The 14,634-nt window shown below is 38.5% G+C and overlaps 1 protein-coding gene across 4 annotated transcripts in view; it reads left to right on the forward strand.

Moving 5' to 3' along the window:
- tbc1d32 (TBC1 domain family, member 32) overlaps positions 1-14,634 on the forward strand; it is a 103,563-nt gene that overhangs the window by 35,931 nt on the left and 52,998 nt on the right. For all 4 annotated transcript variants that reach the window (XM_006805650.3, XM_087852349.1, XM_006805652.3 and 1 more), the window contains exons 24-27: positions 3,328-3,450; positions 7,703-7,811; positions 10,911-11,010; positions 11,097-11,222. In XM_006805650.3, coding sequence (XP_006805713.2) covers positions 3,328-3,450; positions 7,703-7,811; positions 10,911-11,010; positions 11,097-11,222 — 458 coding nt within the window. The remainder of the gene's footprint in view (positions 1-3,327; positions 3,451-7,702; positions 7,812-10,910; positions 11,011-11,096; positions 11,223-14,634) is intronic.

Genomic DNA, 14,634 nt, shown 5'->3' on the forward strand with positions numbered 1-14,634 from the left:
ATGCAGCTCATTAACACGTGTTTTGACTTGTGGAGAATGGATTAGATACTAATTTTCTCTCAACTTTTCACTGTATGTGCGCAGAAGTGGAAAACTTTGTTTCTGGGACGAGCTAGTTGTTGGTCTACACCAGTCTCTAAGTCTTGTTGGCCACATCTCAGGAGATTTTCTTTGTTTGCTGATTCTTTTGATTGAAAATGTATGAATTCGTTTAACATTTCATTTGGCAGCAGCATATAAATATTGATGTGTTAGATTGTTTGATTTCTCCCTCTGACTTCAAATGATAGAAGGCTCCCAAATAGCACACCCATAAAGTTGACCATTTGCATCTTACCTAATGCATGACTAATCGATCCGTAGGACGCTCATCAGTCATGCTGTCAGCCAGATTACTCCTGGCTTGCTGTAATTGGTTTATACATAAGTCTTGTGATGCATGTAGGTGTGTGGGCACATCATCGAGTAAGCAATCATCTGTCACAAGTGGGTGTTTTTACCACTCGCATGTCTTTCAACATTAAATGAAGTGTGCCGCAGACGTGGTCACCATGAATGACAATAAGACTGAGGCGTGAGGTGAGATGAATTACAGCGTTTGAAGGGAACAGATGTCTCGCTTTAAAAAGGGGCATAACAAGTCTGAAATAATGTGGAATAATCACATTTTGAGTGTGGCCGTTAGCTTACTCTCCTGATCTTTTTTTAAAATTGCAAATTGCAATTAACACCAAATTACTAGTGCTGTCCCACTGCTTCACTTTGTGCCACTAAATAGCCATTTATACATTTCTGTCCTAATTACATGGTTTGGGTTCCTGTGAAGTTAACTATGCTACTTTAATTGTGGCACGTGCCATTTAAACTGTTCAGTAATGTCATAGGAGGCAGCAATCCCTTTGGGGTTGTGTCAGGAAAAATCATCCAAATCAAACAGGGAATAGGGAATAAGTGAGCAGCTGACCACATGTTACAATTAACTAACACAACATAAATTCACTGTCATTATAAATGGCTGGCAAGGGCTTTGTTATGCCTTGTGTTTCCTTAGCTTTAAAGTTTAGAATTTATGTAGTTAACTTTTTCTTTTGTGCATCCTTAAGTTGACTCGCTTTACTCACTTTCCTTTAGAACTGCCTTAATTGTTCATGGCATAGATTCAGCAAGGTGATGGAAACATTCCTAAGGGTTTGGTCCATATTGACATGGTAGCATCACGCAGTTTCTGCTCATCCATAATGCAAATGTAAACGGTTTAAACTTCTTCTGTCTACATGCCTAAATGCAATGAGTTGTTGTCATGTCATTGGCTAATTTTGTGTGTACAGGCTCTACTTTAAGGTTATAGTTCCTGTGAATTATCTACACTGCAGTTAGTAGGGCTGAAGTAACTAGATATATTTATTTTGCGGAAACACAAAATCTTCATGAGGCGGTCTCCCTTAATGAATTTAAGATTCATTTGAATGACTGAATGTTTTTGGCTGTGTGGATATTGTTTGTATAACTGTTGTGTAACCACTCCGGATTGGCCTGCTGCCTATCTTGGCCAGGACAAAAGAGACTGAAATGTCAAGAGTCATGTTTTCCTGATTAAATAAAGGTGAAATAACTAAGAAATACATTTTGTAGCATTACATTTAGCTGCCGTCGAAGACAGTTTAGAAATGACTTATTAGAAAATATTTAGCAACCGTTGAAAAAAACTACTATATAATTAGTGCCTCGGATTGCTTTCTGTGATAGTAAACTGATGTTATTCATCCAGAAGCATGCAGTTAAAAAGACCAATGCGACACCTGGTCTTCAACACACTTCAAAGTGGAATATCTAGTAGACAAACTGAAAGTTTTTGTCCTCCATTTATTTGTTTCAAACTGAGACGAGGTCACAAGGCCCAGTAGACTCTCAGCCTCTTGCTGTGCTGCTGTCTGAAAGAGTGAGCAGAGCCGTCAGTCACAAAGTTGTCCAAGAAACTGTCCAGCCCATCAGGAAATGAGGCAGCTGCTAAAAAGGTGGTGTTTCTCACAAGTTCTACAACACTCAAGAGAGACTCAATATGCCGAGCAATGTCCACAGATACCTGTCGTCTCTGAGCACATAAACACACAAATGCATTTACAAAATTGAAATGACATTTTGTGAAAAGTGAGAGCCAGACAATTTTAAAAGTCCTTTTTAAATGTTTGAAAATAATTTTGACATTTCTGTAATTTAGTGTTTTTGATGGCTTATTTTATAAACCTGGTTCACTAAAAGCTCTAGCACAAAAGAAGAAATTCTGCAGTGCAGAATGGGATTATTAGCTAATTAAAACAGTTTCATAAAAACACACTGACATCACTTTTCTTTTCTTGCATATCCTAAATTGCTGCAGAAAACATCAAAATGAAGGTCGGCGATCTTGTTATTTTATATATGATTAAGATCTTAAAGGACATCCACTGTTGGCAGTGAAAACGGCATCCTCTCTGGCACTTCACCTCATTATACCGTGTTATGGTTTTTGGCATCCTCTGGCTTTCTGCCTGTTATACCTTGCTATCTTGTGAAGTCTCTTTGTAGTGTAGTCCTCTCAGTTGTGCCAGTATGCTTAAGCATTTCAGTTTGCTACTCAGGTATAAAGCATGGAAAATCTCATTTTGGAAAAAAACGATTAGCGGGAAATTTAATATGAGGGACCAATTTGGGCAGAATTAATTGCAGCGGTATAGTCTAGAGAGCAGGTAGACAGTAAACATTAACTAGATTGTTATGATTATTGGTGCGTATCCTTGACGTACATATGGGAAAACTCTAATACGCTCTCAAATCCAGTATAATGGAAAATCTGCTTTGGTACTGAAGGGATAAAGTGGTGAGGGAGTGAAATTTGGTATTGGTATTGTTTTTTTCTTATTTTCTCTACTGGTCATGAACCTTGGCCTCAAACACAGAGTTTTCATTGGCTTCTGCTTCTTTACTTTCTCAAAAAGCTCCTGGATTTGAGCAGCCTGTATGAGTCTGGCTTCATTACCAGCAACTGAAAATCAACCATGAAACCTTTCCTAAGGGTTGCTACTTAACAAAGCATACAATTGGCTACAGCAAGCTGATGGGGGAAAAATTATGTTGGGCAACCTAGTACTTGCAGACATAAAAGGCCGGGGGAATTAGACAACAAAAAGAATAAATGGGGTCTTTGCCTGCACGATTTTACCCTGCTGTATAGTGTGGTAGAAATTACAGTTCGTTTTTCTCTGTGCTGCTGTTCTGCTACAATATCTCAGACTGCCAGGCCTCTCTGTATTTTGATGTCTCTGTTTTTGTTTGTGTGTGTTGCTGCAGACTACTTAACGTGCTCTGCTGTAATCTGGACTCCTTTCTGCTGTTGGAGAGCCAATATAACATCTGCTCCATGTTGCTGCAGAGTCAAATGCGGAACGTCACTGACCCAGACTCCAGTGAGGGGTATGAACTCATAAACACATGCTTAAAAATTTATGGCAAGTTATTTAAGAGTTTAGTCCATTAATATTTGGATGATAACACAATTTTTGTAATTTTGCTTTTGTACATCAACATCAACAATCAAGAAAGCCAATCATTTTCGGAGGCTCAGTTTACTCCACATTTAACTGAGAAGCAGCTTCAACCATGAGAGGTCTGTCCATTGTTTTTCCAAGACAAATTAAGCAAAATAAAGGCTCTTTAGTCAGGTAGCTGTTGACTTGAATCAATCAATCAAGTCAGTATGAGGTCCCGTGATGTGTTGATTCACATCACTGATTCACCATTGGGCTAGAAATCCAAAATGAATCTAACAGAGACAGAGCGAGTAAGAACTTTAGGATTGGAAAAATATACATATTGTTAAAATTAAGGAATTTCACAATACTTTTGAGCATCTGAAAATTTGGGACAGTGTTAAAAAAATGCCTAAAATTTCTAAACCGTCAACTCCAAACTGTTGTTAATGTTGCTGAATTAAAGCTGGAAGTCTGTACTTAAATCACATCTTGATTGTTTGACTTACAAGACACTGTGGTGGCGTAGAACATTATAAGGATTGTGTCATTGTCTCAATATTTATGGACCTAACTGTTTCATTTTTTTATTGTTCATAATTGTTGATAATTCTCTTCAGTCTTTTTATCAGGTGTTTGTTTAGCTTTTGTTAAACTGAAGTACTAGTTTGTATTTAAGTTAGTAATGATAGAATATATTATTAGTTAATTACTAATATTATTACTTATTGCAGTTCATATACTATGTTTATTTTTTTCTGTGCTTGAAATCTAAGTCAAAAGTATAAGCAATTCAGTATTTAAAAAACTAAAACCAACTGTTGAGTTAACTTCTAGTGAGTTAATGAGGCTAGCTCGCCCTTTAAAGTTCATTCATTCAGAGGTGTAATATAATGTGATTTTTTTTTTTTTTCAGTTACCACCCACATCTCCTTGTTACATAGAATAGAATACAATAGACTAGAATAGCCTTTTATTGTCATTGTATATGTACAATGAAATTCTGGGCGCTCTACCCCAACTGTGCAGGGAAAAAAATATACATAGTAGGATGGCAAGAATAATAACAGACAAGATGAGTATATACAAACAAGAAGAATATATACAAATCAGGAAGAAGGCACACAAAAGGGAGGGACATCTTTCAGTGTTGGTGACACACATTTACTAAGTCCTGAGAAATAATGGTCCTGTTTTAGAGATCTAAAATGTCTACGTTGTGATGCTGGAAAGGTGGCTTTACATCTCATTTGAATCTTTGTGTTTACTTTTGTATGCATTCACTGGTTACATTCATGCGTTAAACACAACTTGGTAAGGTTTAGACATTATAAACTGTTTGGTTTGGTTAAGAAAGAAGTTGTGATTTAGGATTAGAGCATGCACCTAATCACTAATGGGCAGGGTACAGGTGAAAAAGGACACTGTGTTCATAAATGACTTATCCCAGTGGACAAAGCAATGCTTATTGGCACCCGAGGACTTGGGAGACGTCACCTCTGGAATAAAAAAATTGCCCTAACCTAAACTCTTTCTTATGGCAAGCAGAGGGTGACTGCTGTGCCGTTCAAAACCAAATAAATCTACAAGAAAATTGCATCGTTGCTTTAATATGACCTTAGCAGACATTTTCCTAATGAGCTTACATTCTCAGTTGCTACTTGAAAGCCATGTTTAATGAGCCCAGAATTGAGTAAAATAGATGATAAAACAGTCAGTCAGGGCTCCAAAACAGGACTTTACAAATCACTGAGTGGTGTCACAGTGGTTATAGTGGCCATCATTTATCTACAGTCTATGAGCTTACTGTAAAATTCAAACATACGATGTACAATAATTTCAGGAAAAGCATGTTTACTTGAAATCTGAAGAACTCCAACAACAAAAAGCGCTAATTTCAGCGGAAGTTGTTTCATAATCTCTCTATGCCCACTCGGCTGTCACAGTCACTCTCATATTTGAAGGTTTTTTGTTTCTCTGTGAATCACTTTGATATGACAGAACACTTTTGAAATTAATCAGTGCTCAGGGTGAGAAATTGTTTTTTTGCCTTGTGACAAATAAAACAAAATAAACCAGAAAGAAAGGGAAAAGGCCATTTCTGAGAGGTTATGTTCAAGAGCCCTTTTCTGTTGTTAATTTCTGGCAGAGTCATTGCTGTTGGTTTGAATGGGAACGGCCCTGAAATGCCAGCTCACGTGGCATGTCTGAGTGCTAGCTCAATTTTTGAGAGTGATGAGTCGTTAATTCATCCTTCCATCTCTTGATCTCTTTTCCTCTCTTTTTCTCATCGTTATTATGAGCGTACTATTTCTTTTCTATCTTATTCTCATCCCTTTCCTTTTTCTCCATTCGGTGTCATCTAAACATAACATTTTTGGCATTTCATGACTGACTTTTTCTGTTGTAGTTCTTTTGCCCGTCTCTTTATTCATATGTTGCTTCTGACCTTTTCAATATGAATAACACCAGGATTTATCAATCATTTTCTTTTACTACACTTCTTTTAGCCATGAGGGTGTATATTTTTTTTTTCATGCTTAAAAATGTATGCAAATTCTCTTTTGTGCCAAGCAGGCACCAACAAAGAGCACCATATAAGAGAACAGTCCTTTTTATTACTCATTCCAAGTCCAAATTGCTGCAGCTGTTAGAACTATCCAGCATTAAGTGCCTTTATAATTGGAATATTCTCTGATCTAATCTGAATTTCTAACTTGAAAACCCTGCTATCTTTTCTAACTTGCCTCACAGCAGTGTACAGTTTAAGTTATTGAGAGGCTTCAAACTCTGTGAAAAGTACTTCACAGGACTTGAATATCAAAAACGCATATAGTGACTTCCAGTGTGGTTCCATTTTCATTTGAAGGGTAATCTTGCCTTGGAATGTTATTTCAATAATTGCACATGCCATGTGAGCATAATTGGCCAAAAGTTCCTTTTATATTTACCGTAATTGTCGGGCTATAAGCCGCTACTTTTTGCACAAGCTTTGAACCCTGCGGCTTTTAGTCAGGTGCGGCTTTTCTATGGATTGTCCATGATTTTTGTGGTATCGTAAGACGATTTGTTTTGTTCTGTTGTACGGCACTACGTTGCCTGGCGGAAGGGCATGTGATCAGACACACAGTATCGGGGTTCAAGAGTGGTATGTTGGTCACATGTCCATCCGCCAGGCAACATAGTGCCGTACAAGTAGCTCGAAAAACAAACTTCAAAGTAGCGCTACGGTTCAGCGGGAGGCGTGAGCGGCGATAAACTTGCGAAAAGCAAGTTATGCTCAACTCCACCGGTGGAATCTGACAGCGTGGAAAAGAGTGAAAACATCCATGATCACCAATGGATTTCGAAGGGCTGGACTGCTACATGATGGAGGAGAGGAGGACACCGCCATGGTCCTTCTGAGGGTGTTCGACTCTGACACTGATAACGAGGATTTGTTTGGTTTTGAAAGTGACAACGAAGGAAAGACGCTGAGAGTGGATGACGTAGCCATCCTGAGCCTGTTCGTATCCGACACTGGAGAAGAGGACTTTGGTGGTTTTAGTGCGCAGGAAGATGGTGGTGAATGACTGACTGTTCTTCTTGTTAAAGCCGTGTCACGGCACCTGAGCCTAAAAGGTAGTCCGAATCTATTTTTCTGGTGTGCTGTAGGTTATTGTTATGTACTACATTTGTTACTCATTTATGAAGCACAGTAGATGTTTCGTACTTGTAATTACCACTGCTTGTACATATACCTAAAAAGTTATGCAAATATGTACCCATAACTTGTTTTTCAAAATATTAATAAAAGGGGTGTGTCTCCAAACAGCCATCTCTTTCCTGACAATTCCCTTTGTGCATATTCTCTTACATATGATAAGTCAACATTGAAACACCTGCGGCTTTTAGTCAGGTGCGGCTAATGTATGTACAAAACAGGATTTTCCCCTGATTTTAGCTTGTGCGGCTAATATTCAGGTGCGCTTTGTAGTCCGGGAAATATGGTATATATGTTTTCTCTTTAAGTCATAACTAGAAATACCTATACTATACATACTACTGAAGATGCATGACATCAAGGCTGATTTCCATGCTCATTGCTGAGCTCTTCTTTAACCTCCCTTCAAAGAGGGTTTGCTAAACGTCCGAAAACTTAACTTGATTTAATAAATGTCAGTAAAATAACCTCCAGTCTTCTCTGTTCTTCTCAGGACTATCATCATAGACAGTCTGTCAGTGGAGAGGAACCATGTGCTGGTTCGTGTTAGTGTCATTGGAGGGCCATCTGAGAGGAGGCTCCCTCCTCGAGACTTGCAAGAGGTGAGCTTTCCTTTGAATTGTATGGAATTAGTCATACCTTTCTACATGCTGATTTGACTATTGCTGCCACTTAAAATTGTTTTTTTGGTTTGTTTTTTGTTTTGTACATAACTGGCCCTGGCTAACCCTTCTCACCAGTTTTTGTAGTCAGCTCTTGATTGCAGAGTGAAGTCAACAGCAAAAAAAGTTACAGTGGATTCAGGGAAACAGAGGGCCTACTGCGCCTGTAAAACTGCTGTTGTTTTTTTATTGTTTCATAGGATCATCTTGTCCTTTTTTTTGTTTCACAGCCAGTAAACATGGACACCGCAGGACTCAAATACACAACCTGCAGCTAGGAGGCTACAGTTCAAAAAAGGCACACTTTAGTGGGCAACAAAGGTTTAGGTACACAGCAGATCAGACAGGGGAAAAAACAGAGACAGGACCCAGGGAGAGCAGGCACAGTAACACTAAATGGCCCGGCAGCTTTGAGTATAAAAAAAACCATAAGAATAATAACAAAGGGACAACATAAGCTGAGACTTGACTTGTTTTTATTTTTCCCTTCACCATTCCTCAAACTCAGCAGTATTCCCTTTGGTCACAATCCGTGCAAAAACCCATCCCTCCACTTCTGTTCTGCACTTCTGCTACTCACAGTTTATTACAGATGAAGTGTCCTACTGATTACCATCAGAGCTTCAGTTGTTTGAAGCCTGCAGGTTTATTCGCTTATTTACTCAGCTTATTTTGGGATAGAAATAAATTATTTAGGTGTTGTTTATGCAGAACTGAAAACAGGAACTAATTTATGCTGAGGTCAAGGAGAGGATATGAAAGATAATTTGGAAGAGGGGGAAGGTGTAAATTGTTTCCGTCATGTTTCACAGGTCTCTCTTATGCCCTTCCCCTGTTACTTGTAGAGAATATAAGAAATAGAAAGCTGTTAAATAAGTTCTTAATTTGTGTGAAGTCTTCAAAACGAATAAAACAAGTTTTTTAGAGGCATGAAATGAAGTGATTCACTTTAAATGGTACAAGTCTATTACTCCAAATGTTTAGAGCTGAGCCGTATATATTTTGTGTTCCGCTTCTTTAATGTAACAGCAGAGTTAGACGTGTTATGTTGGGATGAGGCCTAAAAACAGACACATACTGGCAGCAAAGTTACTTTATTAAATGAGCAGAGAGGTTTACAGTCAGACATCAGTATAAAAGCAAAACACTGAGCACAAAAGCCTCTGTGCAACTTTACTCAGCTGTGCACACATGGAGAGATCTGCAACATCAAACATCAACTATTTTTTTCTTTTGTATCTAGTATCGTATTACATAGCCTAATGTTACATTCATTACAATGCAATGTAATTTAGGATTTTAAAGAAACTGTTTAATGATGTGAGTCAAATTCCCAAAAAATCCCAAAAAAGCAACATCTGAAATTTTGCTTAAAAAAACGAACAAACGAAAAATACAGTTGTATTGTGACAGCCCTCTGCCCTGCCTGCTGTGTGTGTCCATCTGTATTGTTTTGCTTGTTCCTTTAGTTTGAGTTAATTAACACAACTGGGAGCACCCGGTCAGTCTCCTTGGGGCATTTAAGAGCTGGCTTTTGCTCTCTGTCCATCCACCCAGCACCGTGCTATTTTTTTGGTTGGCTTTAGTCTGATTATTTTAGGTTATACACTCACAACACCACACACCTACCATCCAAACACTCATCCATCTGTTGACACACTAATAAAACTGACTAGACACCTTATAAAGTTAACTGTGATTGTTTATTTTTGGTTGATAAATTATGCAGTTTTTAATGTGCCTCTCCCATTACTTATCATGGCTCATGAGCCGAACCATGACAGACACTCTGAGGAACCCTGTCTTATACTTTTTAAGAAAGTGACTAAAGGTGCACTCAAATTGAATGTCCATGAATTTAATGAAACCCAGCTTGGTAATTTTTGTGTAACCTTGCTGGCCAACAAACAGGATTGAAAACTTACCTCTCCATCAGCTTGCTAATAATGTAAGGACACAGAAATTTAAAGGCTCGCTTTGTTACCTACGGTAACAGCAAGGTCTTGTGGGGTTTGTCTCTGTGCCTTCAAGTGCTCCTGTTTCCTGTCATATCCCCCCCCCCCCCCCCCCCCCAAAAAAAACCCCAAACAAACAAACAAACAAACAAACAAACAAAAAAAATGTCATTTAGCACTTCAGGTTTGGCTGTAGCGGCAACTGTGATCCTGAATAGTTGTCTGTCTCTGTAATTGACTAGCCTGCCAATAGTGTAACCAGTTCCAATATCATGCTGCTCACATATTCATTACAAGTTCTCAAGCTGCATACAGATTGTGTGCCATTCCAATTTTTTCCAACATCTTCAGACAAGCACATCATTGAGTGGTAGACTCAAATACCAACAGGGATTATCACGAGTGTAGGGCACAGACAATTGGATAAAGAGGCCTGCTTTCTAAACTTCATTAACATTTAGAGCATATTATTTTGGCAAGTCACATGCTGAGTTATGACCCAAAAGTTATGGTTCTTCAGAAATAAGTAATGAGAAAAATAATGAATGCGGCACTAAATGGCAGTGGGTTATACAAATAAAGAAATAAATGAAGGAGGAAAAGAGGGAGGAAAAAACAAAGAGAGGGGGAAATAAGTGATGGCACATAAATATAAACAACCATTTTATGAACTGCTACCAGCTCAGAGCAAAACAATTGCTCAGTAATGAATTCATCAACACTGTTTAACTGCACTACGCTATTCATAATTTTCTGTGTTTCAGAAATATTGCCACCATACATTATCATCAGAAAGATAAAGTATATTCCATTGAATCACAAACAAATGCTAGCAGCCCTGCATAGTAATGTGTCAAAAATTCAGAAAAACAGCCATAAAAGCTGTTTAGTCAGAGTAAGACAAAGAGAATAAATGGAAATAACGTGACTCATGCAAGTCTGAAAAGGACTTGCAGTGCTAATCACCACAGCTTAATATGTTTTTGTTATCATGACATTGTAACCGTGTGGATTTAAGCGTAACGTATTAAACATTGTAATAAGTGAGCATCAGGTTTTGTTTTTTTTTATCTGCTTGCTCTAGGGAGAAGGAGAACATCCTTACCCCTGGCCCTGGTTTTCATGCTATCCTGTACCTCGCTGCTACACTTTGGATCCAGCAGACATCCTACATACCTCACCGGGTAGGAGGAACATTGATGAACTCACTAATAATATCTTAGTGTTATTGTGATTTTTTTTTCACCTCTGGTCCTTTGTCTGTCTTCAGACTCCGAGATCAGTGCGTTTCTGTCTTCATGGAAAGATCCAAAGAATGACGGAAGCTGGATGGAAGCCTGCCGAACGTTGTACTGTAAAGTCATGGCGTCAAAACCCAACGTGTTAACTGGAAAGGGTAAGCTGCTGGCTCTCTGGGTTTCTGTTTCTCTCACATCTAGTTAAACGCATCACATTTCTGATACACTACATTGCCCCCTGTGTTGATTGTAGAAGAGATGCTCTCGCAGCAGTTGAAAAAAGTGCAAATTATCTTTTTACACTAAAAATGTTTCTCTTAAAGTGTGAGAGAATTTTTTATTTTTAAAAAGTATAGAAAAGCTAACTGAAGGGTCATGAAGAGTACTTCACAAACTGTGCTGGGTATGACTGAGCGTTACTTCTTGAGGATTGGTGATAATGTATTTCACGCTATTTCATTTCAAACAACAGTACCAGAAAGGAGACTAACTTGTGGATTTTAGAAAGAAATGGCTAGTGGTAACAGTCACACCAATTAGAACATGTAACAGCTACCGATTTCAGAAATACCTGTGAAGAAGCTCGTCGAATTAATGTCATTTTTGAACAATTTTGGACCTACAGCTTAATTCACCTTCAGTGTACCTGCTCTATTTGCTTTTTTATTTTTCTATTAGCTATTTTTCTTTGCCTCCAGGAATGTGGAGAATGATGACAGATCTCAGTATAATTTCTGTGTAAATTTGGCTGCCACATCAGATTTGCAATTTTAAAAAAATGAGTGTTGTTGTTTCTTAGTTTCTCCTTAAGGAAAATATTATTTGACCAAAAAGATGAAAAATGCAGGGTTTAAATTAAAGGAGTCAAACAGTAAGACAAAGGCATATATTAACACTGTGCTCCCCATGGAAGATTTCTCTTTTTGTTTGAGAGCTCCAGAGTAGTTTATATCTAGGAACACAAGGAAGAAAATAGTGTGAAAAGCTGGTGGAGTGGATGGTTTGATTGTGAGTGTTTTGTGGATCAGGGATGAGGGGACACATTTAAATTGTAGATGGGAATACCAATGAGCTTACTGGCTGAAAAAGTTAACTTTAAGTTTGTTCTCAGTGGTTCAACTGTAAGGATGTAAAAAATAGACAAAAGCAGAAAAAAACTGCTCAGCAATGCTTCGGTACAGAAGAAGAAGGTTGGAGAAGCAGGTAACTGTGTGTCTCCGTTAACAGACAACGCTTCGAAGTGTCACTGGTATGTCTACAATGTCAGTATTTGAGATGTTAAGATGGAGAAAGTAAGACACAGAATACTAGGACTTTCTCCCCTTTCTCTGCTGTTACTGACGAGTGCAAGAATGCGCGCGTTTTCCCCGTGCTTTAAGCCAAGAGTAGTTGTAATTTATCGTTTGTAGTGAGAAATGGAGTACATAGCCCTGTGGGAGTGAGAATAATGGTGGGTGACAGTGAATTGTCAACTTTAACTGCTTGTGCTCTGCTGGAGAGGAAGTTATGGACCCAACGGTGCTGCAGTTAGTTGATTACTTAATGGCATGGATTGATGGTAGGAGTAAAGGTATGTATGCATCTTGAAAGGTGAGCACTTACACCTTCTAATCACATTCAAATAAGCTCTATTGGCTTTCACATAAGCCATGTTGTCACAAATATTTATGTTTCGTTAATGCCAAGGATAGTTTGGACAAGAACATTTTAAACCTCCTGAAAGGCTTCATAGATAAATCGAATTCAACTAAGACTAAAGAAGTGACTAGATTTGGTGTTTGCTGTTTTATAGTAACAGATTTGCTTGACTGACAGAGTGATTAAGTGACTGTAAATAACACAAGTAATTAGTAACACCACCAAGAGACCACCACCCTGATCTAAGGAATTATTTAAATAAAATAAAAGTTATTCTCTTTCCACTGTTCTGCATCTGTGTGATGCAGTTATTCTGAATTCAGTACCTATATAAATGGGAGAGCTAAAACTAATTTCACTGGTCACTGGGACACGACTAAAGCTCCATGTATAGAATCAAGAGTCAAATCTAATAAAAAAAATACTTCAAAGGTTTGGTGACTTTGCCCAAAATAAGGTTTAAAGGGACTTTTTCCCTGTAGATTGTGCTTGTACATGTTTATAGCTTCATTATCAGAGTATTTTCGGAGCAGGGGCAGGACAGCATCTTTAGCATTTTTTTAAGGATTCTTTGACTCTCTATAATAAAAAATCACCTTTATTTAACTATCTCTCTCGGATTGACATTAGAGGTCTTGTCACATGATGTCTTTAGAAGGAAAAGAGTTAAATGTACATCCACTAGCAAGGAGCTCAATCTCCAATGCAAATGAAAAATGTTGATTGATAATGACGCACTGAGCTAAGCCAGAGGTGGCAGTTTGGAGAAACTGTTGTAAGGATTGGCAGTGAGCTTCGCATATCCCTTGATATCTTAGCGAGAGGATGAAAAATAGAAACAAAGGAAAGGGATGATGGTAAATCGAAGCAAAAGCAAACAAGTATGAACAAACAGTTTAACTGTGTTAATTTGCCAGACTAGCACAGTTAAATTACTTTAAAATCATTTTTATCCTTTGTTTTTTCTTACTTGTTTGTTTCATTTCATCAACTTTTTTACAGGACTCTGTGCAGTCCTACGAAAGACTAAGTACATCCTTCCTGCTTTCATAGGAATTAAGAGGACAAGCAGCAATCTGACGCTTTTAATCAGATTTCACTTGATTAGCTGATCATCAACAAGTCTAAACACCTCACTAAAAGCAGAAATTTGGGCAGTTTACTAGTCTGAAGCATTTAGTTAGCATGTACATGTTCCAGCAAATTCACCCCAAGGTCAGACCCACTCTAGAAATGTGGTCTGAACAATGCTCAGAAAATCTCCAAAAGTTGATTCTGTTCATCTGGACGTAGCGTTTTCAGTGGGAGAAACGTTTCGTCACTCATCCAAGTGACTTCTTCAGTCTCAGCTGACTGCAGGTTTCCCCAATATTATAAACAGTACGTTTGCATAATGACTGAAACCAGCCCACTGAAGGAACAAAGGCCTGGGAGGTCAGTTCCTTCATTATAATTATGCAAATTCTCATGACCATTGATCAACAACCACTGACCAAAACCCACTGGTCAATGGCCATGAGTACCATTCACAGAGAGTTGGGGAATGGCTGCAATCACAGCATTGTAAGATGGTGAAAGATGTACCCTTAGGCCCCCTCCTCGATTCAGAGATGGTCTTTCCCTTTTCATGTAAATGGCCTCCTTGACTCCGCATTCAAACCAGCGTTCCTCCCTGTCTAGGATGTGTACATCCTCATCATTGAAAGAGTGTCCACTGGCCTGTAGGTGTAAATAGACTGCAGAGTCCTGGCCTGACGAGTTAGCTCTTCTGTGTTGTGCCATCCGCTTGGCCAGAGGTTGTTTGGTTTCCCCAATGTATAAATCCTGGCAATCCTCCTGGCACTTAACAGCATGCACTATGTTACTCTGTTTGTGTCAGGGGACCCGATCCTTGGCGTGGACCAATTTTTGGCGCAGCGTGTTTTGGGGTTT

Source organism: Neolamprologus brichardi, chromosome 15 (assembly GCF_056152115.1).
Source record: "Neolamprologus brichardi isolate AB-2024 chromosome 15, ASM5615211v1, whole genome shotgun sequence".
In the NCBI taxonomy this organism is placed as follows: Eukaryota; Metazoa; Chordata; class Actinopteri; order Cichliformes; family Cichlidae; genus Neolamprologus; species Neolamprologus brichardi.